Below are 22,201 nucleotides of genomic sequence, written 5' to 3'. Positions count from 1 at the left end.
AGCCTGTCAGATCAATTATTCTCCCACTCTGACTTTGTGCGGTCTGGACTGCAAGTCCTATAAAGATTTGCATATGAAGTACAACATGTTGGATGCATGTATAGAGCATTTAAATTGAAATGCCATTTTTATTGAAAGTAATTTTTAATCATTCGTCAGAATAAATGTGATTTTATACAATAACACTATAATTTCATGAATAAATGCTACAATGACTAGAAAATGTACGCAAACATCTTTTAAAGTTGTTATGATGTGGATGACGGATGAACCCAGGCGCAGACGGTGTGCAATCACAGATAGTTTATTGTAGACAAAAAGGGGAAAAACAAAGCCCACGAGGGGGCAAAACAAGACTCTGACAAGGTGACTGACTAGACAAGGTTCTACTAGGTAAACGACTGACACGAGCAATGGATAAACAGGACAAATACTCTTGACAGGTACTCACAAACTTGGCATGGATAACATTTGGCAATGAACCGACACAGGACAGCAAACACAAGGGGATTAAATAGGGAACACTAATGACGAGGACAGGTGAGACTGACTAGACAATAATGACGAGATGAGGATAACAAGGGGGCGGAGTAAAGAAACGAGACAACACAAGCACATGGCCCAAACAGGCCATGGGCTTGCACACAAAACATGATTCTGTCATATTCCTGCCTCACGACTAGAGAAAATCAAAGACAAGAAGGCAGAATCATGACGAAAGTCCCCCCACAGTCAGTAATTTTGATTTAATGATCAAAATTACATATTTAAAAAAAAGAAATTCAGTGAAAATAATTTCTTCATGCCTTAAACTAAAGCATGTTGAATGTAACTCTACACCCTTACTTCACTTAGTATACGCATATCCATGAATATTCATATTTGTCCCCACCTCCACTGTAGTAACTGTAGTAAACGCTACACAAGAAGGTAAAACAGTAACTGATTCTGAAGAAGATCATATTTACAGGGTTGACTACAAGTCAATAAATCAGAATGTATTTTATGTATGCTCTCTACAATGTCGGACACATAATGGTAATTGATATCATTAGCATTTGGCTTGACTATGTTATCAAACTGCTAATGTGTTGCTAATGTTACACAAACCATGTTCATGTTAACCATCTCAGAGTCAGACAGCTTCCTTCAAAATGCTTTGTACATCATAGAAAGTCAGTGGAGGCATATAGTTCATCAGAACCTCTTAATAAACATCATATTCATAATTCACCTTCTATGTGTACCAAATTTTTCCTGTTCCTTATTTAAAGGTGTTTTTGTGCTCACTGTATCAAAATGCCCAAAGTGCTTGATAGGAATGATAGCATGTTGACGGGATTGTTTACTTGTTTGTTCATTTTTAGTCTCTCATTGGTACACCGCAGTTTTAAGGATAAAATATTCAGCAATGGTGTTGACTGATGAATTTGTACATGGCTTGTCTGACAGTATATTAAAAACACCAGATAGACATACCTGTATAAACAACATTACAAACTTGCTTTTCACTACAGTGGGGCTTTAAATGAAGATTATTGTCTTCTTTCTGCAGCCTTCACATTTCAGTATTGGCCTTCCCATTTGTTTAATGGAAATTTGCTGTCATTTCCTCAGACTACTGGAGTGAGAGTGACCATGAGGATGCCGATCACATGCCCTCAACACCCAACCAGGACAGCCCTCCACCTCCGTATGACACTTATCCACACCCTACCTCAGTAAGTCATGTCTTTCTTTTTTTTGCTTGGGTTTCTGTGTTTACACTGTGTTTAATTCTTGCTGAAATGCAATTGCATTATGGGCCAATAACATGTTTCTCATGTCACTTATGTTATATATTGAACTGTCCGAAAGCTCCTCACATACACTACTATTCAAAATCTTGGGGTCAGTAAGATTTTTTTTAAAAGGGACCTATTATGCCCCTTTTTACAAGATGTAATTTAAGTCTCAGGTGTCCCCAGAATGTGTCTGTGTAAAGTTTTAGCTCAAAATACCCTGCAGATAATTTAGCATTAGTGCAATTTAGGCAAAATGCTTCCCATTTAATTAAATTAACATTTAATTCTACCGTTTATTACAGTTTATTAGACGAATTAAACTTGCGAGGTAACGCAGCGCTGCTTCACTTGGTCTAACGTTACATTATCACACTAAACAGCATTTAAATGTGTGTTGAACATTATAATGTTATACTACTGTTAGTTTGTTCATTTGCAATACGAAACTAGCAGTAAGCTAGATCAACATTAGAATAACATACTGACCAAATTCTAACATTATATAACATTGATTTGTTTTATGTCCTCATTTTAGTTCTCCTTGTTTGTCCCAAAGTCTGCTTGCCATGGTCTATGCTTGAAAGAAACAAGAACTGCGTACCACTAAACGTTACACACTATGCAGTTGTCCATGTCTGTCGCCATGGTTACGTCATGGCTATGGCAGTATGAACGGAAACCGAGGATAGCGCAGATATTGCGTCATTGACAGGCAACATTTTTTTCCCGGACGGGCCATTTAATTAAAATGGGAATTTCTCTGAAATAAAATATCTTTGGAGACTTTTGGGATATTGTAAGTACACAACTGCAGGAAATATATCACACTGTGCAAGTGATTTTTGGATATTTTACTGTATTACAAAATTGTTACATATTGTACCTTTAAGCGTGTACTTTAAATTGACTTACACTTGCCTTTGCACACAAAACATATGACACCAGCTTCACCCTGCCTTGTTATAATCAGTGTGCTCCTCAATCCGCAGCGGCTCCAAGCAGAGAGCACGTCAGAAAACAGAGGCCTGTGTGTGTGTTCGTGTTCATCTCAGCCTCATTGGTCTGTCACTGCTCATCAATGTCAGAATATTTGAAATGACCAATCAAATCAAAGTAGGCGGACTTTATGTTCACAGAATTTTAGCAGCGTGACTCGACGCTTCATTTTATGGTCAAGTGCAAGATGTAAGTAGCTAACAGCGAAAAAAAAAAAAAAGCTAAACTGTTTTTAAAAAAAAGATATTATTCTATAGTTGCGGGCCAAATGTTGAATGGAATGGATGTATTACTTTATGTATTAAAGCAAGATTCTGAATCCATTTGTCAAGTATTTTTGATCCATTCACCACCCCAACCACGCCTCCACCCTTAACCATGCCTCCCCAAACCACGCCCCCATCCTGTTTTCTGAAAAGTCAAATATGGTCACACTATCTTTGCTGAATAAAAGTATTAATTTCTTACAAAAAAATCGTACCGTCCCCAAACATTTGAACAGCAGTGTACTCCATATACATCGAACTTAGACTGAAGGAAACAAATGAGGTGATGCAATGCAGAAAGACAAGAGAAGGGCAGAGAGGAAGGGAGAGCAGGATGAAGAATGAGGTGTGAAGGGTCGGACATGAAGGACACATTAATTATTTAAACCCCAGGGGTGATTGTGGCCACTGTAAATTCATAGTCAAAGGGCACTTTTTTTAAGGAGGTCCTCTGGCTCCAGCCCTCTGTAATCTTAATGAAGGAGACGCATCAGTCGTTTAATCCTAAACAGGAGAATTGTGTGTGCGTGTGTTTTGCTCTCTCAGAGCGTTCCATCCAGGCAGAGCATAACTAAGGGTGACAGCAGCTTGTAAAAGACGACAACACTGAAAATGGAAAACAGGGATATAAATGCCCCTCTTATTATAGTTGTCCTTCAATTTGGATGTATGCTTCTTGTTCCAATCTCTAATATACCAACTAAAAGCTGCTAGCATGTTGTTTTAACCCACTGTGTTACAGGTGAGTCCATTCCAGGAGTCCCAACACATCCGCCCACCCTCCACAGAGACCATCCAGTCCCGCTCCCCCCTATCCGAGACACATGGGGGTAGCGTAAGCAGCGCTAGCTCTCCGGGCCGAAAGTCTTCCAGCCAGCGGCGTTCATGGCAAGATCTCATCGAGACTCCCCTCACCAGCTCCGGCCTCCATTTCCTGCAGACTCTGCCGTTAGACGACTCCGTCTTCGTCGATTCCAGCCGAATCGTGCCCGTCGAGCTCCGCCGCCAGTCGACGCTCCCCGCCCATCACGGGCTGCCGCCAGAACACTACGCCCCGCCCATTACGCCCACCCAACCCAGCCAAAAGTCCTTCACAGCTGTAGGAAGAGGAGAAGAAGGAGGTGGAGTAGGAAGCAAGCACCGCAGTTTTACTTTGCCCCGTGACAGTGGTCTTCATGCTATCCTGGCTGCCAGCAGTGCAGCTGAACTCGCAGATGTACAGCGATACCACCTGGGCCGGGCCCCTGCCAGGGATTCAGGTCAGGAAACTGAGAGACGGTTTTGTTCCTAACTTGCCTTTGACTACATATATATGCAGAGGGAAGTTAATGGGCGAGTTAGCATGTCTAGGCAGAGGCAAGTAAGTGGTTACTGGATTTAGTGGTCTGGTTTTCCTGTACCAGACGTACTAGGGGCTTTCGCACCGGAGGAACCTACCCGGAAGTGGAAGTACCCGGATTTTGGCGTGTTCGCACCACAGGAACTAGGAAATATTTTAGTTCTAGGAACTCTTTTTGGAGGAATTAATTTAACTCCTACTTCAGAGTAGGGTAGGGTCTAAACCAGCATTATAGGAACTATCAGTGACGAAGGTGTACACTGATTTGCTGAACGCAAGCGAAACACCAGCAACCCCCATTTTTAAAAAGGCTGTGTAAACATACAGATTGTAGCCTACACTGAAAAAAAATATTGTTGGATTAACTTAAAAAAAATAAGTAACCTGGTTGCCTTCAAATTTTTAAGTTGATTGAACAGGAAAAAGTGAGTTAATACGAAGATTGAAATGAAGGAGATTGATTTAATCATCAGAAACTCAAAATAATAAGTTATCTGAACTAAATAAATTATTTGAGTTGATTTGACAAAAGAAAAACATTTTGTGATAACAAATCTTGAAAATATGTTTTTTACAGTGTATATTTTTACCAAAAAAACTTTACCATTAGTTCTTTCGGGGAACCATATGGTGGATAGTTCCTAGAACTATCCAGTATGAAAGCCCCTATTATGTCCTTATTAGGGTGTGCCTGTTTGTCATGATATTATTGATTTTCTTTGAGTTTCATACATATTTTTAATGGTGGTCAACCGATATGTATTGTTAATAATTTTTATTAATATAATAATAATAATGATTATTAAAATAATATCATAATTATTATTCATTATATGATATACATTGTTGTTCGTTATTATCATGTTAATATTCATAACATTTATTCATATTAATAATGATAATAACAACCATGAAATAGTTTTTTTCTGACATTTTAATAGCGATCAACAAATAAGAATATTTGAATAAATATGATGAATATTTTGAAAATCATGATATTATTATGATGATTATAAATAATGAATAATTATTAATAATACTGCTTATTTTTGTTAAACAAATATGCTGAATTGATTTTAATTGTTTTATAAATATTTTATGAATAAATAATAATAATAGTATGTTATTATTAGGTCTGTCATACGATTAATCGCGATTAATCGCATCCAAAATAAAAGTTTGTGTTTACATAATATATGTGGGTGTACTGTGTATAATTACTTTGTATATATATATATATATATATATATATATATAAATACACATACATGCATTTAGGAAAAAAAAGTTATTTATATACAAAATATTTATATATTATATCTAAATATTATATATAATTTATATATTATATATTTATTTTATATAAATGTATATACAGTATACATGACAATATTTCTTAAATATATACAAGCATGTGTGTGTGTATTTATAGAAATAAAATAATTATACACAGTGCACCCACATATATTATGTAAACACAAACTTTTATTTTGGATGCGATTAATCGCGATTACTCATTTGACAGCCCTAGTTATTAATAATAATATGTTTATATATAAATAATATATATTATTATTTTTATATCATAGAATTATTGTTATTTTTGGCATTTTATTTATGCATGTGTGTGTGTGTGTGTGTGTGTGTGTGTGTGTGTGTGTGTGTGCGAAAAATGATTTACATCTCTGTTTTGAGCTGTCTTATTATTAAGCTTCACAGTTTGTTTAGAATTTTATTTAGAACTAATAATTTTGATTGTCATTAACTAGAAGGCATTACAATCACAATAAGAATCACAATCTTGCACTTCTGTAGTTTTGAGAATGGCTTGATAGCAAGCTGACAATAACTGTATTCACCGTTACATTGTTGTTTTATTAGGTGGGTATCATGATGGAATTTATTTTTTTTGCAAAATGTCATTGAGGGGATGCTGCAATTTGCTTCAACGCTCCAGTTCTTTGCATTGTAGCCTGTAATGATAAACATATTGCTGCTTGATTCAGATGCACTGTAGCTGCAAATCTCAGCTGAATACACATCTCCCTTAAGACCTCCAATAGCCTCATATTAGGTGCAGTCGTACTAATACAACGTGACAGCTCTCATCCCTGTCTATCCTTTTTCATCCCTCCTTTCTGTTCCACACATTCATGGTTTTTCAGAACTATACTGTGCCTCACAGCACATGAGGAGGTGTCCCTTCAGTCCGTGTTAATGTCTTCTCAGAATGGAAGCAGAGGAATATGGCTTGCCTTCAGGGCCATTTGCTCTCTCTTTCTTCCACCCTGAGATCCCTGATAGACAGTGAATAACAGCTAATGTGATCATTACATTAAACAAACCACATCTAATTCTATTGTTTTGTACTATAACAGAGGAGTTCAGCCTTAGATGAAGAGATAGAGCTGAGAATCCCTAATCCTGCCCTATACTAACATGCATGTAGTTCATCTATTTAAATGCTTTATGATGATTGTTAAAATAACCATTACTGATATACAAAACTATATACTTGTGCATTACATTTGAATTTGAATACATTGCAGTTGTCATTGCTGTCAAGTAACTCTTCACTGCCCTCTGTAGGTTCAGATCGGGAGCGCAGGCACCAGGCTGACTCATTGGGGGATTTGTACAGGGCTCTTGAGAGGACTAGTCTATCGCCTGTCAATGAGCACAGGTCTTCTTCTCGATTAGAGTACAAGCGATCATTCGTCCGTCGCTGCAATGATCCGTTACTCAATGAGAAGCTGCACCGCCTGCGGATCCTTCAAAACTCATTCAAGGTACAGCTTTCAGGGGACACCGGTTGTGGTCCTGCTTTCCCTGAGCAACATGTGCACAAAAAAACAACAACACTTTTTTAGTGTAAGATGTGGGGACACCGTTTTTAAATCCCGAATTCAAGTTACAACCTTACATATATATATACCATGCAAAATGTTTTGGGACAGTAATTAAAAAAAAAAATGTTTTTAACATTTTTCAAAGTCTCCTATGCACACTAAAGCTGCATTTACATGATTAATAATACTGTAAAAACAGAAATATTGTGAAATATTATTAGAATTTAAAATGACTGTTTTCTGTGTTAATATATTTTAAAATCTAATTTATTTATGTGATGCAAAGCTGATTTTTCAGCATCATTGTATTCAGTGTCACATGATCCTTCAGAAATTATTCTAATAATTATGCTGATTTGCTGTTCAAGAAACATGTCTTACTTTTATGTTGAAGCAGCTGTGCGGCTTAATATGTTTATGAAAAAGATGTATTTTTTCAGGATTCTTTGATGAATAGAAAGTTAAAAATCTTTTTTAACACTATGTGTCTTTACTATCACTTTTGAGCAATTTAATGCATGCTTGCCGAATAAATATCTCAGTCTCTTTGAACAGAAATCTTACTGACCCCACACTTTTGAACAGTAGTGTGAATCTGAACTCGACTAAACATTTTTGGGGACAAAAATAATTTTACACTGGAAAAAAAAATTGTTTTATTTTTCGAGTGGCATGTGCATTGGTAGATGATTACATAATAGTAAGTTTAAATCAAGTGATCTTCAGTGGGTAAAATACAATTAAACTGATCAAAGACTTTTTTTGTATTAAAGTTAATTTCTTTTTATTTTCACCAGGGTTATTTATACTTCAAAACTTTTGAATATTTGCACATCAAATGTCTTTGTGCTTTCAGCTTTAAAAAAAGACGTTGTTTTATGTCTTGTGATCTTAGACGTGGTGTGTTGCATAATTAAGCACTGTGTCTTGTTTTGACAGGACATCCCTCTTCAAGAGGCAGAAACTAAGATCATCCATCGAGATGTGTAGCTGGAGAACGCAGCACCAGTCATTCCAGCCATATCTGCTAAAAAAAGATCTTTCCCCGGAGGGTTCATCTTAGTCGCTTTTATCAAACATCTACATATTTCTTAAGAAATATTTTTCATTCTTTTACTCTGTTACAGTGTTCATGAATTTCCTCTCATTGCACTCACGTTTTTGCTCTTGCACATGCTAATATTGGCATTATTTTGTATGTACAGTTATTTTTCTTTTTGAATTATTTGTGTTTGTAATGATGACTTTGGCCTCCATTTGGGGTTGGATAACTGCACTTCCAATGAACTCTACCCTATAGTCTCTCCTGACTGAAAGAAAAAAAAAAACACAGGGAATGAATAAAACTACTGATATAGAAATTATTTTGTTCTAAATCTGATTTGCATGGCCATTGTCTGGTTAATAGATTTAATGTCTGTGACGTGTCTTACCCGAGAGTGTTAATTCCAGCTAACATTTTTCAATGGTAAATGTTACTGTGACTGTAAGAGAAGAATTGACAGGATGTAACGATTGCGTGTCTGTGTGCGGGTGTGTGTTGAAAGCCTAGGTTCGTTTTAAATAATGTATGTTGTAATATTCTGACAGTTTGCACCCTAGCAGCAAGATTCTTGCAATAATGTTGAACTAAACCGATTAATTAGTTTGACACTGTCTATTTTTGTAAGCATGATATTTATTGAGATGTTTGTACATTGTTTTGTATGCTGAACTATGTGTTATCTGAAGATAACGGCAAGTGTAAATCCCTTTTAATGTGTTCCTGAAATATCTTTAACAAAATGAAACTTTCATGTGAAAGCACCAGTGTTCCAGTATCTCCAAAAAAGTAATTTTATCAATAAATTGTTTGATGTTTTGACATTAGTTTGAGTTCTAATGAGACTTGTTTGGCATCTCATTTGTGATTTTATTTTGTATGGTTATATATTTGGAGGGTTGGGCCATCAGAACAGTTTTTAAAATATTTGGTAATATTTGGGATTTGTGTAATATCACTGCTGATGAAAGCTGTGCTTTACTTATAGATTAACCTATATTTAGGCACTGCCTATAGGCATTTAATCCACGTGCTCACAAACGTGCCGCTCGGTTTGGTTCAGTTGGCAATTAAATGCTTGGAATAAAGCCAACATTATGAGGGAGATGGTGTAAGGACTCAAATTAGGGCACCCTTATCGAAAGTGTGGTTAGAGAGGCTTTCATTAAAAACTGAGCACTGTCTGCCTTTGGATGACACAAACAGAAAACCAGAGCTAAACGTATCTGTAGTGAAAGGAGTGCAGTTTCATGCCCTAGCAGAATTACCATGGTGCCAGTGTTGGGGAAAGTTACTTTTAAAAGTAGAATGTGACCCTGGACCACAAAACCTGTCACATGTCGCACGGGTATATGTGGCGATAACAATTCTTTTATGCCAAAAATCATTAGGAAATTAAGTAAAGAACATGTTCCATGAAGATATACCTACCGTAAACATATAAAAATATATGTTTGTTGATGGATGCAGCAAAATCGCTAACATAAATGGACAAGTTTCTCAAAGGCGATTTTCTCAATTTTTAGATTTTAGATTTATTTTCAAATAGTTGTATCTTGGCTGATTATTGTCCTTTCCTTACAAACTATACATCAATGGACAGCTTATTTATTCAGCCTTCATGTGATGTATAAAAAATGTAAAAAAATCTGACTGTTTTGTGGTCCAGTGTCACAAATGTTACAATATTGCGTTACTCCCTAAAAAAGTAACTAATTGCGTTAGTTACTTTTTATGAAAATTAATGTGTTGCACTACTTTTGTATTACTTTATTCACCTTTTTTTTTAAGAACAAAAAAAAAGCCATAAGTTCTATTTTTGATAAATGTAATGGCCCTTTCACAACAAAAGTGAAATGAATAAGCCGTAGCCTGAAGGAAATGCCTGTGCAGAGGGTGCAGCTCAAACACACCTTTCATCTTTGCTGACATTCTGGATTCCGGGAGAATCAGATGAATCAGGTCTATGGTCACCACCTCAAAGAGCATGCACAGAGAAGTCCAAATTAGACATGATTTAATGACTCGTAAATGTAAGTACACATTGATGGCCTAAGATACGAAACGAGCAGTTTGTGTGAGAAAACGAACAGTATATTGTTTTCACCTCTTGTTACCACAGCCACAAAGCGCCTGCGCCCTCAGATCACTTGGACGTGGCTGTGGTTACAAGAGGTAAAAATGATATAAATAGCCTACTGTTCATTTTCTCACACAAATGCTCGTTTCGTGTCTTAGGCCATCAATGTGTGTACTTACATTTACGAGTCATTAAATCATGTCTAATTTGGACTTCTCTGTGCAAGTATTTCTGTTTATCATAAACATTTCAAGTTCATACTGAACGTGTGAACATGCTATTGCTTAAAATTGTATGGGGAGTCACTTGATACGTCTACTATTAGCCTACATCTATCACTAGCAAAACTAAAAAAAGTCTTACAGTCGAATTAAAAGCTGCACCCTGGAGAATACAATTTGATGTGCAGCGAGTAAGTCCACGCCCTACACGTGTAAAATGGAGTTTGGGTTTGATCATGCCTCGGGGTCTTCCACGAATCGATGTTATTGAACAAATCTTTTAACTAAACGAATTATGTCCGTTCCCTTCCATGCACGGATTCAAATGTTCGTTCAGACTGTTCATTTTCAGTTATTAATGCAATATGATAAATAGGCCTAATTGTACGCTACATTTGCCCACAAAAACTGGGGCGTTAATGATGTCATACTTTGCCAGCAGTTGACAAAATACATAGATAATCTGCAGAAAGGGCCACAGAACGAATAAATTAGTTTAAGAATTTGGAAAATATCACTTACATTAATTAAAATGTATCTTAATGGCATATTTTGTTCGATATAGTTCTTATCGAACATTCTTAAAATATAACAATTGGGACCTAAGTGAACTGCGTTTGCTGTGTATGTTTAGTAACCGTTTAAACCTGTAAAACTAGTGAACAAATCTCTAGGAAACTGAAAAAGAAGATGTTATCAAACAAACCACTGCGCTACGAACCACCCACTTCCGAGCTCGACTGAGAGAGAGAGAGAGAGAGAGAGAGAGAGAGAGAGAGAGAGAGAGAGAGAGAGAGAGAGAGAGAGAGAGAGAGAGAGAGAGAGAGAGAGAGAGAGAGAGAGAGAGAGAGAGAGAGAGAGAGAGAGAGAAGTGCACACACCACACAACACACACCCCCTCCTCCCGGCGTGCTCGTTCTCCTTCTGTCACCACAGACTCTCCACCGATTCACCACCGGCTGCCTCATCCAGGCATGGCAGACGGCTTTACCCCATCATGGCAGTGCTACATTACACCCTTGACTTCAAGCTCCGTGCGCCAGGTAAGTTAAATGTCAGTTAAATGAATGAAAGGGGGCGAGTGGAAGAGAAGAAGGGGCTCGTGTTGCACTGCAGACAAACGGGCCTCTTCGCAACTGCCCTGTAAGCGATTTTAGTGTCTTCAGAATGCAGCGAGGCTGCAGTCCCACTTCTGCATTGCCAAGACGACCGCGGGATGCATGTCATTGCTGTTGAGGGAAAACTTATATTGTTGTACATATCCTAGTGACGGTTGCTCGGATAAATGACCTTCTAGGGGGGTAGCATAGCAGCGTTAGCAGAGGCTAATGTCGGTTTTCCTCCGAAGCTTGCGTTTGAATAGAGCTCATATGTGCACATGCACATATAAATATGCACTAGCAGGCGAGCTAACCGCAGTGCATACTAAAACACATATTTCCAATTATATATTACCAGTTATTATGTATGTAACGTTACAGCGTTTAAATCCTATATAGGTAACTTAGTCTCGTGCATCTGACATGTTTTTTGAACGATTCATTTTTGTGTGTATGTTGACAAGCTCTGAAAGTCTTTCGTCTATATGGCATTTCCTCTATCTGACTGGCTAATAATATCGCAAGCCGATAAGATGAGTTTTCCATTCTTGCATACAGCGGTCTCGATATTGCACACAAACACGCCGTATCTCTTTTGAGCAGTGTGACAGGTGCAAGAGTATCATGTATTATTGTTTTAGATTTATTTACATTAGATAAAATTACTCAATCATTCAGCTTTATAAACTGTAGAATGGATATGAATAAATATTTTGCATAACTAGGTTAAAAATTATTCAAGAGAAATTTGAATCCCTGAATTAAATGAATTCTGTGTAATGGACAGATGCAGACCCTAGTTTGAGACTGGGATACCTGCAGGTCAAATTAACGGGTGTGGTCAAAGGTGATCGCCTACAATAAAATTTAACCCCTAACCGTACCCCACACCAGTTAGTCAGCTTTCGTGATCAATAATGATGACCTTTCTCCACGCCCGATTCCTTTACGCCCATTACTCCAACCTGCAGATAATATCCACTAATGATATCACTATTGACTTCTATTGGATGTAAAAAAAAGACATTTGAGACATTTCTCAAAATAACGTATTTTTGGTTCCACCAATAAAAAAACGGCCATGCAGGTTTAAATGATTTTCGGGTGAACTATCCCTTTAAGTAGTTTTAAAAACACTATTAAATGCGCAAATGAGTTGAGACGTGTGCTGCAAAATTGGCTTTAGGTCAGTCATCTTCAGTAAGAAGATTTTCTTTAGGGGCTTTTGAGGCGGAGGATCAAGTAATCGTTGGTTTTCCCTCTGTCTGTTTAGCTGATGTCTCTGCGACTGTGCGTGGCCTGCAGTCTATATTTCAAGAGCAGGAAATGACAGAAAATGTCCACGACTCGGAGGGCCAAGGATATCTGGCAACCTTCGTCGGCAAGAATGGCAGGTGAGCGTCTAAAGTTGCCTCAAACGTTTTTTGGAAGAACTAGGGATGGGTATTGTTAAGGTTTTAACAGTATTACTACTCTTTAGTGTTGTCACGGTACCAAAATTTCAGTATTCGGTACCAATACCAGTAAAAATTCACGGTTCTCGGTACCAATTTCGGTACCAAAGCTTAGTTTAAATTTACATATATTTAAGTGTTTATCACGGTTACAAGTATGGAAACTGTACATTTGTATTATAAACACTTTAGAAAAGGATTAGATAAAATGACCTAAAATAAACAATAGTATACACTAACACATTTTTAAAGTTGTTTGTAAAGTTTTAATCCATTATTTATTTAATGCACAATGAATTAAGTGAACAAACATGAACAATCAGGTGTTTGTAATAAATAACATTTTCAAAGATTAATTAATGTTGTAAAAATATATTGTTCACTCAATGTGTTGATAACTAAGTAATGTTGATGAATGGTATCTTTGTAGCATTACCATAAAACATGTTTTATTTGACTTGACTGTCCTTTTATTTCATCTAAAACTGCATTCATATTTAATTTTAAAAAGGCTTTTTAAAAGCTTTTTAAACCTGCTGAGTTATAAAGGCAAGAATACACCAACTGGCATTGACATTAAATGACAATACTAATACCAGTAGCCTACTCTGGTGTCGGGTGGATACTACTGTGCTCATGTACTCGTCAAACTACCCCGAAAGCACTTTAGAGGCCGTTCACATGTCGCGCGTGTTTTTTAATTATATGTTTGCGCGTGCTTATTCTTTCCAAAGCGCTTGCTCTCACGCGGCGTCTGTCGTTGCTATGCAACGCCAACGAGTTTTTATTATGAGCGCGCTTGAATCGCGCCTATTTGAAATTGCGAATTTGCATGTAATCGGCCTCTTATGGCAACGTGACATTAGCCTAATCCAAAATATTTCCATATGTGGCTCTTTCCTCCTTTCGTGTCAACAAGTGGATTCAGAGAGAGAGAGCCATATCAGCGTTATAAAGAGGACGCAACTGTGCACGTTTCAGACAGCGCGTCTAGAACTGAACTGGATTAACCTGGTACTCGGTACCTAGAAAAGCTGGTACCGTAACATTTTTTTTTTTAGTACCGACTTGGTACCGAAGTACCGAGTTTTTTGACAACACTACTACTCTTACCATTTACTTATCGATTTGGTACTTTGACTGTATTGTTAGCAGTTCTTTTTGTTATATTTTTATATTAAAAACAAATTAGGAACATAATTAACATCGCAACACTGTTCAAATCTGTATTGACATAACACTGTTCACGGAGTAAATGAAATATAGATTCAGAAGTGTTTTTAGCTGTTTGATTAACATTAATGACATAGACAGCAGAGAGTATTTATAGGCTGCTGTCACTTTAAGACCTAATCAACTGATCCAATATAATGACACACATCCGATTTCTCTCTCAACTGTTCACTATGTTCACTTAAGACATAACCGACTGCGTTTATGAAAATACTTGCCGAGATGGGTATTCCAACTTATGTGTCCATTCAAGCACAAAGAGACGCGAAAAAGGAATCAATTCGGTCAGATAACAGCACGCAAACAAGATCTCTTTGGCCCCATCTTGCGCTTGAATGGTTTAAAACCGCTTGAATGTGCAAATTGTCAAGATTAAACATGAGCAAATGATAAACTTTCGCTCTATTATGGTTAAATTTTAAACTTTATGGCAATTAATCTGCGAATCACATGCAGAATCACATGCAGTATCACATGCGAATCACACATCCGTGTGGCCTGGTTGGTACAGGTCATGGATCAACTGGGATCTGTTGCACTCCTAATGAATGGGCCAGTGGAGGCATTTCATCACATAAGATGAGACAAAATAAGAACAAGAACAGAGAAACAAAGTACAAACAAATAGTTAAATAAATATACAACAAAACAAAGATACAAAGTTACTGTTCAGGTAATTAATGTGACCTAGCCTAGTGTTTAAATTGATAGATTCATGTTTATTAAAGCTAAAGTTATTCATTCAAAAGCTGTGAGTTATTTTCTCTTTGTCTTTTGTTGTTTGATTCACATTAATGCCGCAATCGTCCGCAGGTTTATTAGACTGCTGCCGTATTAAGACCGAATGCACATCTAATAATACACATCATATTTTCTCCCAATTATTTGCACCTATTTAAGACGTCCAAGCTGGTCATTTTTTCGTTTTTGTGTATTTTATTGTTTAGATATGACCTAAAGTATAATTTGCTTGTCTAGGTTTGGAGCTTATCGATACCGTGGCATTTCGTAATTCAGCTCCGGGGCCGTTTAACATCTGGTTTCGATACCCATCCCCATTTACAAATATGCAAAAACTCTTCAACTGGTTTTGTTAAGCTGAAGGGACGGACCGGACTTTGAAGAATGGATGATGATGTAATCACCCTCTCATTATGGCGAACTTGCTGCTGGGAAAAAGAGACGAGTGTCCCTTTCCAAAGGGCCGTTTCATGGAGCGTTTTTGCTCGTAAACACCTAAGCATAATGTTGAACCTAACTGACAATAATGATAACTGAAAACACAAACGGCCCACTGAAAACACCAGGTGTGCTCCAATGTTCAGACACTATATAGGATGACCATTGATTGGTCAGTTAAGTGCATCCTCTGTGCAACAAAGGACCGCATTTAGTAGAGCGCTGGGTCATTTTAGTGGCTTTGTGAGTCTGATCTAAAGGCTTTGGCACTCACTTCCTGTTTTGTGTGTGGCTTGCAGTAAACACAGCTGTTGGGGCTTTGTTCAGGCTTAAGCTGGGATGAATCTGGCCTGAGCACCACAAGTTTTTTTAATATAGTTTTTGACTGCAGTTTTGAGGTTTTAATTGTGCTTCTGTATTTTCTTTGTATCAGGTTTGCCATCTTACGAATGCACTCCCATGGTCTGGTGACCTTCGACCTGCAGTGTCTTGAAGGGGATGATGTAGTGCAAGTGGACAATGTGAGTTAACAGAATGTAGGTCATAGTGATACTAGTACAAGAGGACAACCGATGGATCAGTTTTGCTAATTAATCACCACAGATTAATGATCGCTGGAACAATCAATTATTCGCAAAAATCCATACCGATAGTTTTTCCAGGTTGCGTCTGTTGCTGGAGCGGCTGAGAAGGGTCATTATACAGGACAAGAGTGTCCTCTAAAGGCGAAATAAAAACTCTGATGTCTCGTGGAGTTTGTTTTGACACATTTATTTGAGAAAAAAATATATTTTGTAACATTATAAATGTCTTAACTGTCACTTTTGATCATTTTTTTATTAGGGCTGTGCAAAAATTAATTGTGATTAATCGCTTCCAAAATAAAAGTCTGTGTTTACATAATATATTTGTGTGTGCTGTATATAATTATTTTGTATATATAAATACCTATGCATGCATGTATATATTTAAGAATTATTTGTGCTTAAATTCTATATATATATATATATATATATAAATACATAATCTATATTATATAAATATAAATATTTTATATATGAATAACACATTTTCTTAAATATATACATGCATGTGTGTGTATTTATATATACAAAATAATTATATACAGCACGCACAAATATATTATGTAAACACAGACTTTTATTTTGGATGCGATTAATCGCAATTAATTTTTGCACAGTCCTAATTTTAATGCATACCTGCTGAACATGAGTATTAATCTCTATTAAAAACAAAACTTCCGAACAGTACGGCATGCTGACCACATTAGGCGAGGGTGATTCAACCATTCTAGAATATGTTTACTTCCCTGATTCAGAAGGTCATAATTAAAACAATGTTTTCTCTGTAGCTACTGAATGCACTGGAGAAGAAATTAAAGGCTCTCCTGGATGGAAATATCCAAAGGATCAAGAGGTGAAACTAGCATTATTTTCATCCAGAATCAATTGCCATAAACCCTCATGTTATGAGCTGTTTAACTGAATGTGTCCTGTCAGACTCCCTGCGCTGATTCGAGGCAGTGATGTGGACCGATACTGGCCCACGGCTGACGGCAGGCTGATGGAGTACGACATTGATGAAGTTGTGTACGAGAAGGAATCCGCCTACCAGAACATCAAAATCCTGCATTCGCAGCAGTTCGGCAATATGCTTATTCTTAACGGAGATGTCAGTAAGTTAAAAGGGGATCGTTTATCTGCTAGTTTCAAATACATGAGATGTTTTGGGGGTATTGTATTGTGTGATTCTGTGGTAATTAAGTGTGATCAAATGTCAGATCTGGCAGAAAGTGATCTGCCCTACACTCAGGCCATTATGGGCAGCGGCAAAGAGCACTATGCTGGAAAGGAGGTGCTTATTCTGGGAGGAGGAGATGGTGGAATTCTCCATGAGGCGGTGAAGCTCAAACCAAAGATGATCACCATGGTTGAGATATCCTTTATGCTAACACTTGACTGCAGTTAAATGGAAAACTACTCAGTATTTTGTAGCTCTGTAACTGATTTTAGATGTGTACTTTCCTTAATTAATTATTTACATTGATGAGCTGGTGATTGATGGATGCCGTAAACACATGAGGAAGACGTGTGGGAATGTTTTAGATAACTTGAAGGGTGATTGTTATGAGGTAAGGATTGACTTTGTAACATTTTATCAGCTCTTGTCCCTGTTCCTAAACATACCAGTCAAGCTTCAGTTTATAAGGAAGTTGAGAATGGCTGGATCACACTAAAAGATTAGACCACAACCAACATAGATTTAAAGGTATAGTTCATTTTGATATTTTTAGGTCAAACCGTTCTTGTCTGTCAGTCATATAATGGAGGTCTATGGAGCCCACCTCAAAGAGCATGCACAGAGAAGTCCAAATTAAACGTGATTTAATGACTCGTAAATGTAAGTACACATTGATGGCCTAAGACACGAAACGAGCGTTTGTGAGAAAACTAACTGTATTTATATCATTTTTCTTCTTCACAGTAATGTTTAGATATTTAAATGGAATAAAACACCAATAACAAAGTGAACTGGGTAGGTTAGCTTACCCTGATTACCTTAAAAATCCATAGATATCGTCAGTTCTTATGGCCGTTAACACTTTCTCTGACAAGCGGATGCGATGAGACATGTTTTCCGGTTTGGTCACGTGACACTCGGCATTCACTTGAGGAAACAAAATCTACTCTGTTTTTCTGAATTAACAAATTAATTATCTCAGAATTACAAGATCATTTTTCATGGAAAAAGTTTTCACTCTGTTTTTATGAATTAATGAGTTTTTGAGATAATCATTCATTTATGTTTTACCATTACTGTTTTACCATCTACCAAGATTTTAACATTCACTTAGATAATGCAGAAAAGAATATGGCAAAACTTTTGATCTGACTTGATTGTTATTAAGGATCTAGCACTGTCTCATCATTTCTGTATTTTCTTTGATATATTGATCTCATCATAATTATTTTCATTATTATAATAATTTTAATGTTGAAAACCGCTGTGCTGCTTGAAAGTTTTATGCAAGCCGTCAAATATTTTTGGCAGAATTTTTTGATGAATAGAAAACTCAAGAGAACAGCATTTATTTAAAATAGAAATCTTTTGTTGTCACATTATAAATGTCTCTACTGTCACTTGTTTTGTCCCTGCTGAATAAAAGTATTAAGTTCTTTTTGAAACTCTTGAATGGTAGAGTCTATATTAGACTGTCTTACACATTCTCGTTCGTTTGTTCTGTTTTGTCTCTTTCTCCGAACCGTTTATCGGTTGCTAAACATATTGTTGTGTGAAACATAAGTTACAAAGAGGCCCCTTTCCTGCTTTTGAAACGAGTGCAATGTAGTCAAAGGAAATTTCCCAAACCTTGGGCAACTGGATAACAATGAATGTATTTTTTTTTCTTTTTTTTTTTTCTTTTTTTTTCAGATTTTGGTTCAAGACTGTGTTCCCGTACTTAAAAAGTTTGCAGAGCAAGGGAGGACGTTTGATTACGTCATTAATGATTTGACAGCTGTTCCTATTTCCACTGCACCGGAGGAGGGTTAGTATACAGTATATGCGGCTACACTTCTGTCCGGGTCTTACATTTTTTACAAATATTAAATCAATTTGTATTGTATTGTTCTATAGATTCGACCTGGGAATTTCTAAGACTCATCCTTGACCTCTCTATTAGAGTTTTGCGGCCTAGTGGAAAATATTTCACGCAGGTGAGGGGGGGCATGCAGTTAAAATTGCTGTGACTTTTTGCTGTCTTTTAATCCTTTAATGTTGTTATTTTCTGCCTGCAGGGTAATTGTGCGAATCTGACTGATGCACTCAGTGAATATGAAAAGCTTTTGGGGAGACTTTCGTGCAAAGTGGACTTTTCCAAAGAGGTGGTGTGTGTTCCCTCATATATGGAGCTGTATCCTTTTTAAATAACCTGGTCAGTCCCTCGGGCTAAAATACGTTAATAATGTGTGGGAAATATGTCTGTGAAATGTCTCATCTGAAATGTAAAATATATATATATATACAAACACACATAGATATGTTCACTTAAGACAGAACCATGTTTTCTAGGATATAAACCAAACGTATCCAAAATCTTTTTTACCATTTTAAATGTAAAATAGATTTAAAATAGATTGTGATTAAATATAGATTATATATATATATAGACACACAATCTATTTTAAATCTATTTTACATTTACAATGGTGCAACTGACAAAATCGCACAAAAAATATGTCAACATGCCCAGTTTGGTGTATATCCTAGAAAACGTGGTTAGGTCTTAAGTGAACATAAACAGTGTGTGTGTATGTATGTATTAGGGGTGTTTAAATTAATTGTTTCCACAATGTGGACCCAAACAAAAGTTTTTTGTTTTTTTTTAAACCACGGTTTTAATATTTACAGCATGTGTTAGTGTGTGTGAGAGAGTCATTGCAACTTAAAGAACACTACTTGACCGTTTTATGTGCTTTTAGTATTTTCTAGTGTTTATAAAATGCTCCTGTTGTGTGCTATGTTCAGAGTTCATATATGTGACTGCTTCTATTCATTGACGAAAATGTAGCCATGTGTAATATTGTAAATTGAGGTAGCAACACATCATGATGCATCATGCATATTGAATCAAATCGTTGACGTTTGTGAGACTAGTTAAGATTCACACCCTTTGAACATTTGTTTGTGTGTGTATTAATAATATATAACCTTTTAACCACAAAGTAATATATAACCTTTTAACCATACTTTTCTGTTGTCCACTGAAATTTGGCATTATTGTCAAGAAAACACAGCTTTTGTCACATGAACGGTCAGTTCCTTAACAAGCTAACTCAGATGGGTGTTTTACACCATCTGGAAGAAGTAATGTCTCTTCCTCCTCCACACTCTCTCCTCGAAAGTCCTGCCGGAATGTGAAGACTTCTCCCTCACCTCTGATGCACTGAGGAGAGACGTGCACAAATCTCTCCAAGCACTGTTTCTGTTTCTACTCTCCCCTCACGTCCAAAAATGAACCGCCTTCCTCTTTTTTTTTCTTTTTTTTTTTGACATTGGTATTTGCATTTTTCTGTTTAAAATTTGACTGGGATGGTTGTTATTGTTTGTTTGATGTTGTTTGCGTGGGGCCCTCCAGGGTGCGCTGTGGTGTGTGAGTGACACTGCTGATGATACTGAAGCCTGGAGGGTGGCGAAGCATCTAGACACATTTCTGACTCCTGCCTTTGAGGATTTACTCTTATGATTCAGATTTGACAATGCTCTTTGTGTTTTACTGTAGCTCCATATTTTTTTCTTTTTGTTGACCTCTGTGTTTGAATTTTTTGCATCCTTTTTTAACTGGTGGCTTGAGTGTGATTTTCAATTAAGATTCCTCAAAGGGAGTTTATTGGCAGAGATTTCACCAAATAGTCTATTGAAGCCCCTAAATATGTCTTAAAAGGGAAAAAAAAGTCCTTGCTGTGGCGATTTTCATTTTTTCTGAACTGTGAATGTTTAATTTTTTATAATTAGCACAAACTAGGTCCAAAGTAGGTTTCCCTGCTTAGTGTTTTTGCATTTCTTAAGAAGTTTTTACTGAATGTAGGCCACTTAGATTCATGCCTTTTATCCATATTATGGTGCTTCGTTGATATTATTTATTTTATTTTATTTCACCATGTACCAGTGATCCTGCCCTGAAAAGAAACTTCTGTTAATGAGAGTGATAATCATCTATTAAAGCAATTAAGGAGAAAAATATCAAATCTCTTTTTTTTTGTCTTCTCTCTTATGCACTCCAATGAAAACATTTAAAGGGACACTCCACCCTGAAATGAAAATTCTGTCATCATTTACTCACCCTCAAGTTGTTGCAAACCTGAATGAGTTTTTTTCTTCTGCTGAACACAAAGGGAGATATTTTGAAGAATGTTTGGAACCAAGCAGTTGTTTGGCACCATTGACTTCCTTTGCATTTTCTTTTTCTACTATGCAAGTCAATGGTAAGTTTTCATTATCCTTGGTCCAAATCATTTTTTACATTTACATTGCATTTGAATTTGCATTTTCTTTCCATATATTACAAAACAATCATTACAAAATGGATGCAATATTCAACAAATGCATGTACAATCCAGTGCTTTAAGTGTAGGATTAAAGTCCCTGTAAAGGCAATTAAAAAAAATAAAAATAAATTCTAAATGCATTATAAATGTTAGAAATATATTTCAAGATTTTGATAGCTTATTTTATCTACTTCTTGCTGGCTTTTTTATTATTCAAATTTGGCAGGGTGGCTAATAGCACATGTGACAAACTCACAACACATACTTAATTGTGATTTTACAGGAACAACAAAAAATGAACAATAATACATTAAACTTATGATTAAAATTTTATAAATTTTTATTATAAAATATATAAATTCTACTACACATTGAGAGAGTGAGAGAGACATAGCTAACAAGAAATAATAATAATAAATAAAAAACATTTTATCTGTTCATTTATATAAGTTTAGGGTAAATACAGGGGTAAAAAAAAATATTATTTCAGTAAAAATAATGGCTACAACAGAAAGCAGATGAGTCGAGGCTTTACAGAAACTTACAAACTTGACTGTTTTCTAAATATTGATTTTATATTTGTATTTTAT

At 36.4% G+C, this 22,201-nt stretch overlaps 2 protein-coding genes across 3 annotated transcripts in view; both read left to right on the top strand.

Moving 5' to 3' along the window:
* cnksr2b (connector enhancer of kinase suppressor of Ras 2b) overlaps positions 1 to 8,779 on the top strand; it is a 35,621-nt gene extending 26,842 nt beyond the window's left edge. For both annotated transcript variants that reach the window (XM_039694029.2, XM_039694027.2), the window contains exons 19-22: positions 1,618 to 1,721; positions 3,789 to 4,305; positions 6,975 to 7,174; positions 8,174 to 8,779. In XM_039694029.2, coding sequence (XP_039549963.2) covers positions 1,618 to 1,721; positions 3,789 to 4,305; positions 6,975 to 7,174; positions 8,174 to 8,224 — 872 coding nt within the window. In that variant the 3' untranslated portion in view covers positions 8,225 to 8,779. The remainder of the gene's footprint in view (positions 1 to 1,617; positions 1,722 to 3,788; positions 4,306 to 6,974; positions 7,175 to 8,173) is intronic.
* A 2,673-nt stretch (positions 8,780 to 11,452) lies between these two features.
* sms (spermine synthase) lies at positions 11,453 to 21,311 on the top strand. The gene is made up of 11 exons (XM_089123657.1): positions 11,453 to 11,620; positions 12,951 to 13,071; positions 15,977 to 16,064; positions 16,916 to 16,980; positions 17,064 to 17,239; positions 17,345 to 17,501; positions 17,608 to 17,695; positions 18,997 to 19,111; positions 19,201 to 19,280; positions 19,362 to 19,477; positions 20,404 to 21,311. Exons 1-11 carry the CDS (start codon positions 11,575 to 11,577, stop codon positions 20,432 to 20,434), a joined length of 1,083 nt encoding a protein of 360 aa, XP_088979783.1. The 5' UTR covers positions 11,453 to 11,574; the 3' UTR covers positions 20,435 to 21,311.
* The last annotated feature ends 890 nt before the right edge of the window (positions 21,312 to 22,201 follow it).

The sequence above is a fragment of the Pimephales promelas genome, chromosome 19, assembly GCF_988280905.1.
Source record: "Pimephales promelas chromosome 19, fPimPro1.hap1.1, whole genome shotgun sequence".
Lineage (NCBI taxonomy): Eukaryota > Metazoa > Chordata > Actinopteri > Cypriniformes > Leuciscidae > Pimephales > Pimephales promelas.
The sequence above is the reverse complement of the archived record's forward strand: the minus strand, read 5'-3'. Positions and strand labels throughout refer to the sequence as shown.

Excerpts from the sequence above, each read along its gene's own strand:
- sms (XM_089123657.1), top strand. The coding sequence starts at position 11,575 with ATGGCAGTGCTACATTACACCCTTGACTTCAAGCTCCGTGCGCCAG. Across the intron at positions 19,281-19,361 it reads GTGGAAAATATTTCACGCAG|GGTAATTGTGCGAATCTGAC; the intron begins GTGAGGGGGGGC and ends TTCTGCCTGCAG. Across the intron at positions 19,478-20,403 it reads GTTCCCTCATATATGGAGCT|ATGGGTGTTTTACACCATCT; the intron begins GTATCCTTTTTA and ends AAGCTAACTCAG.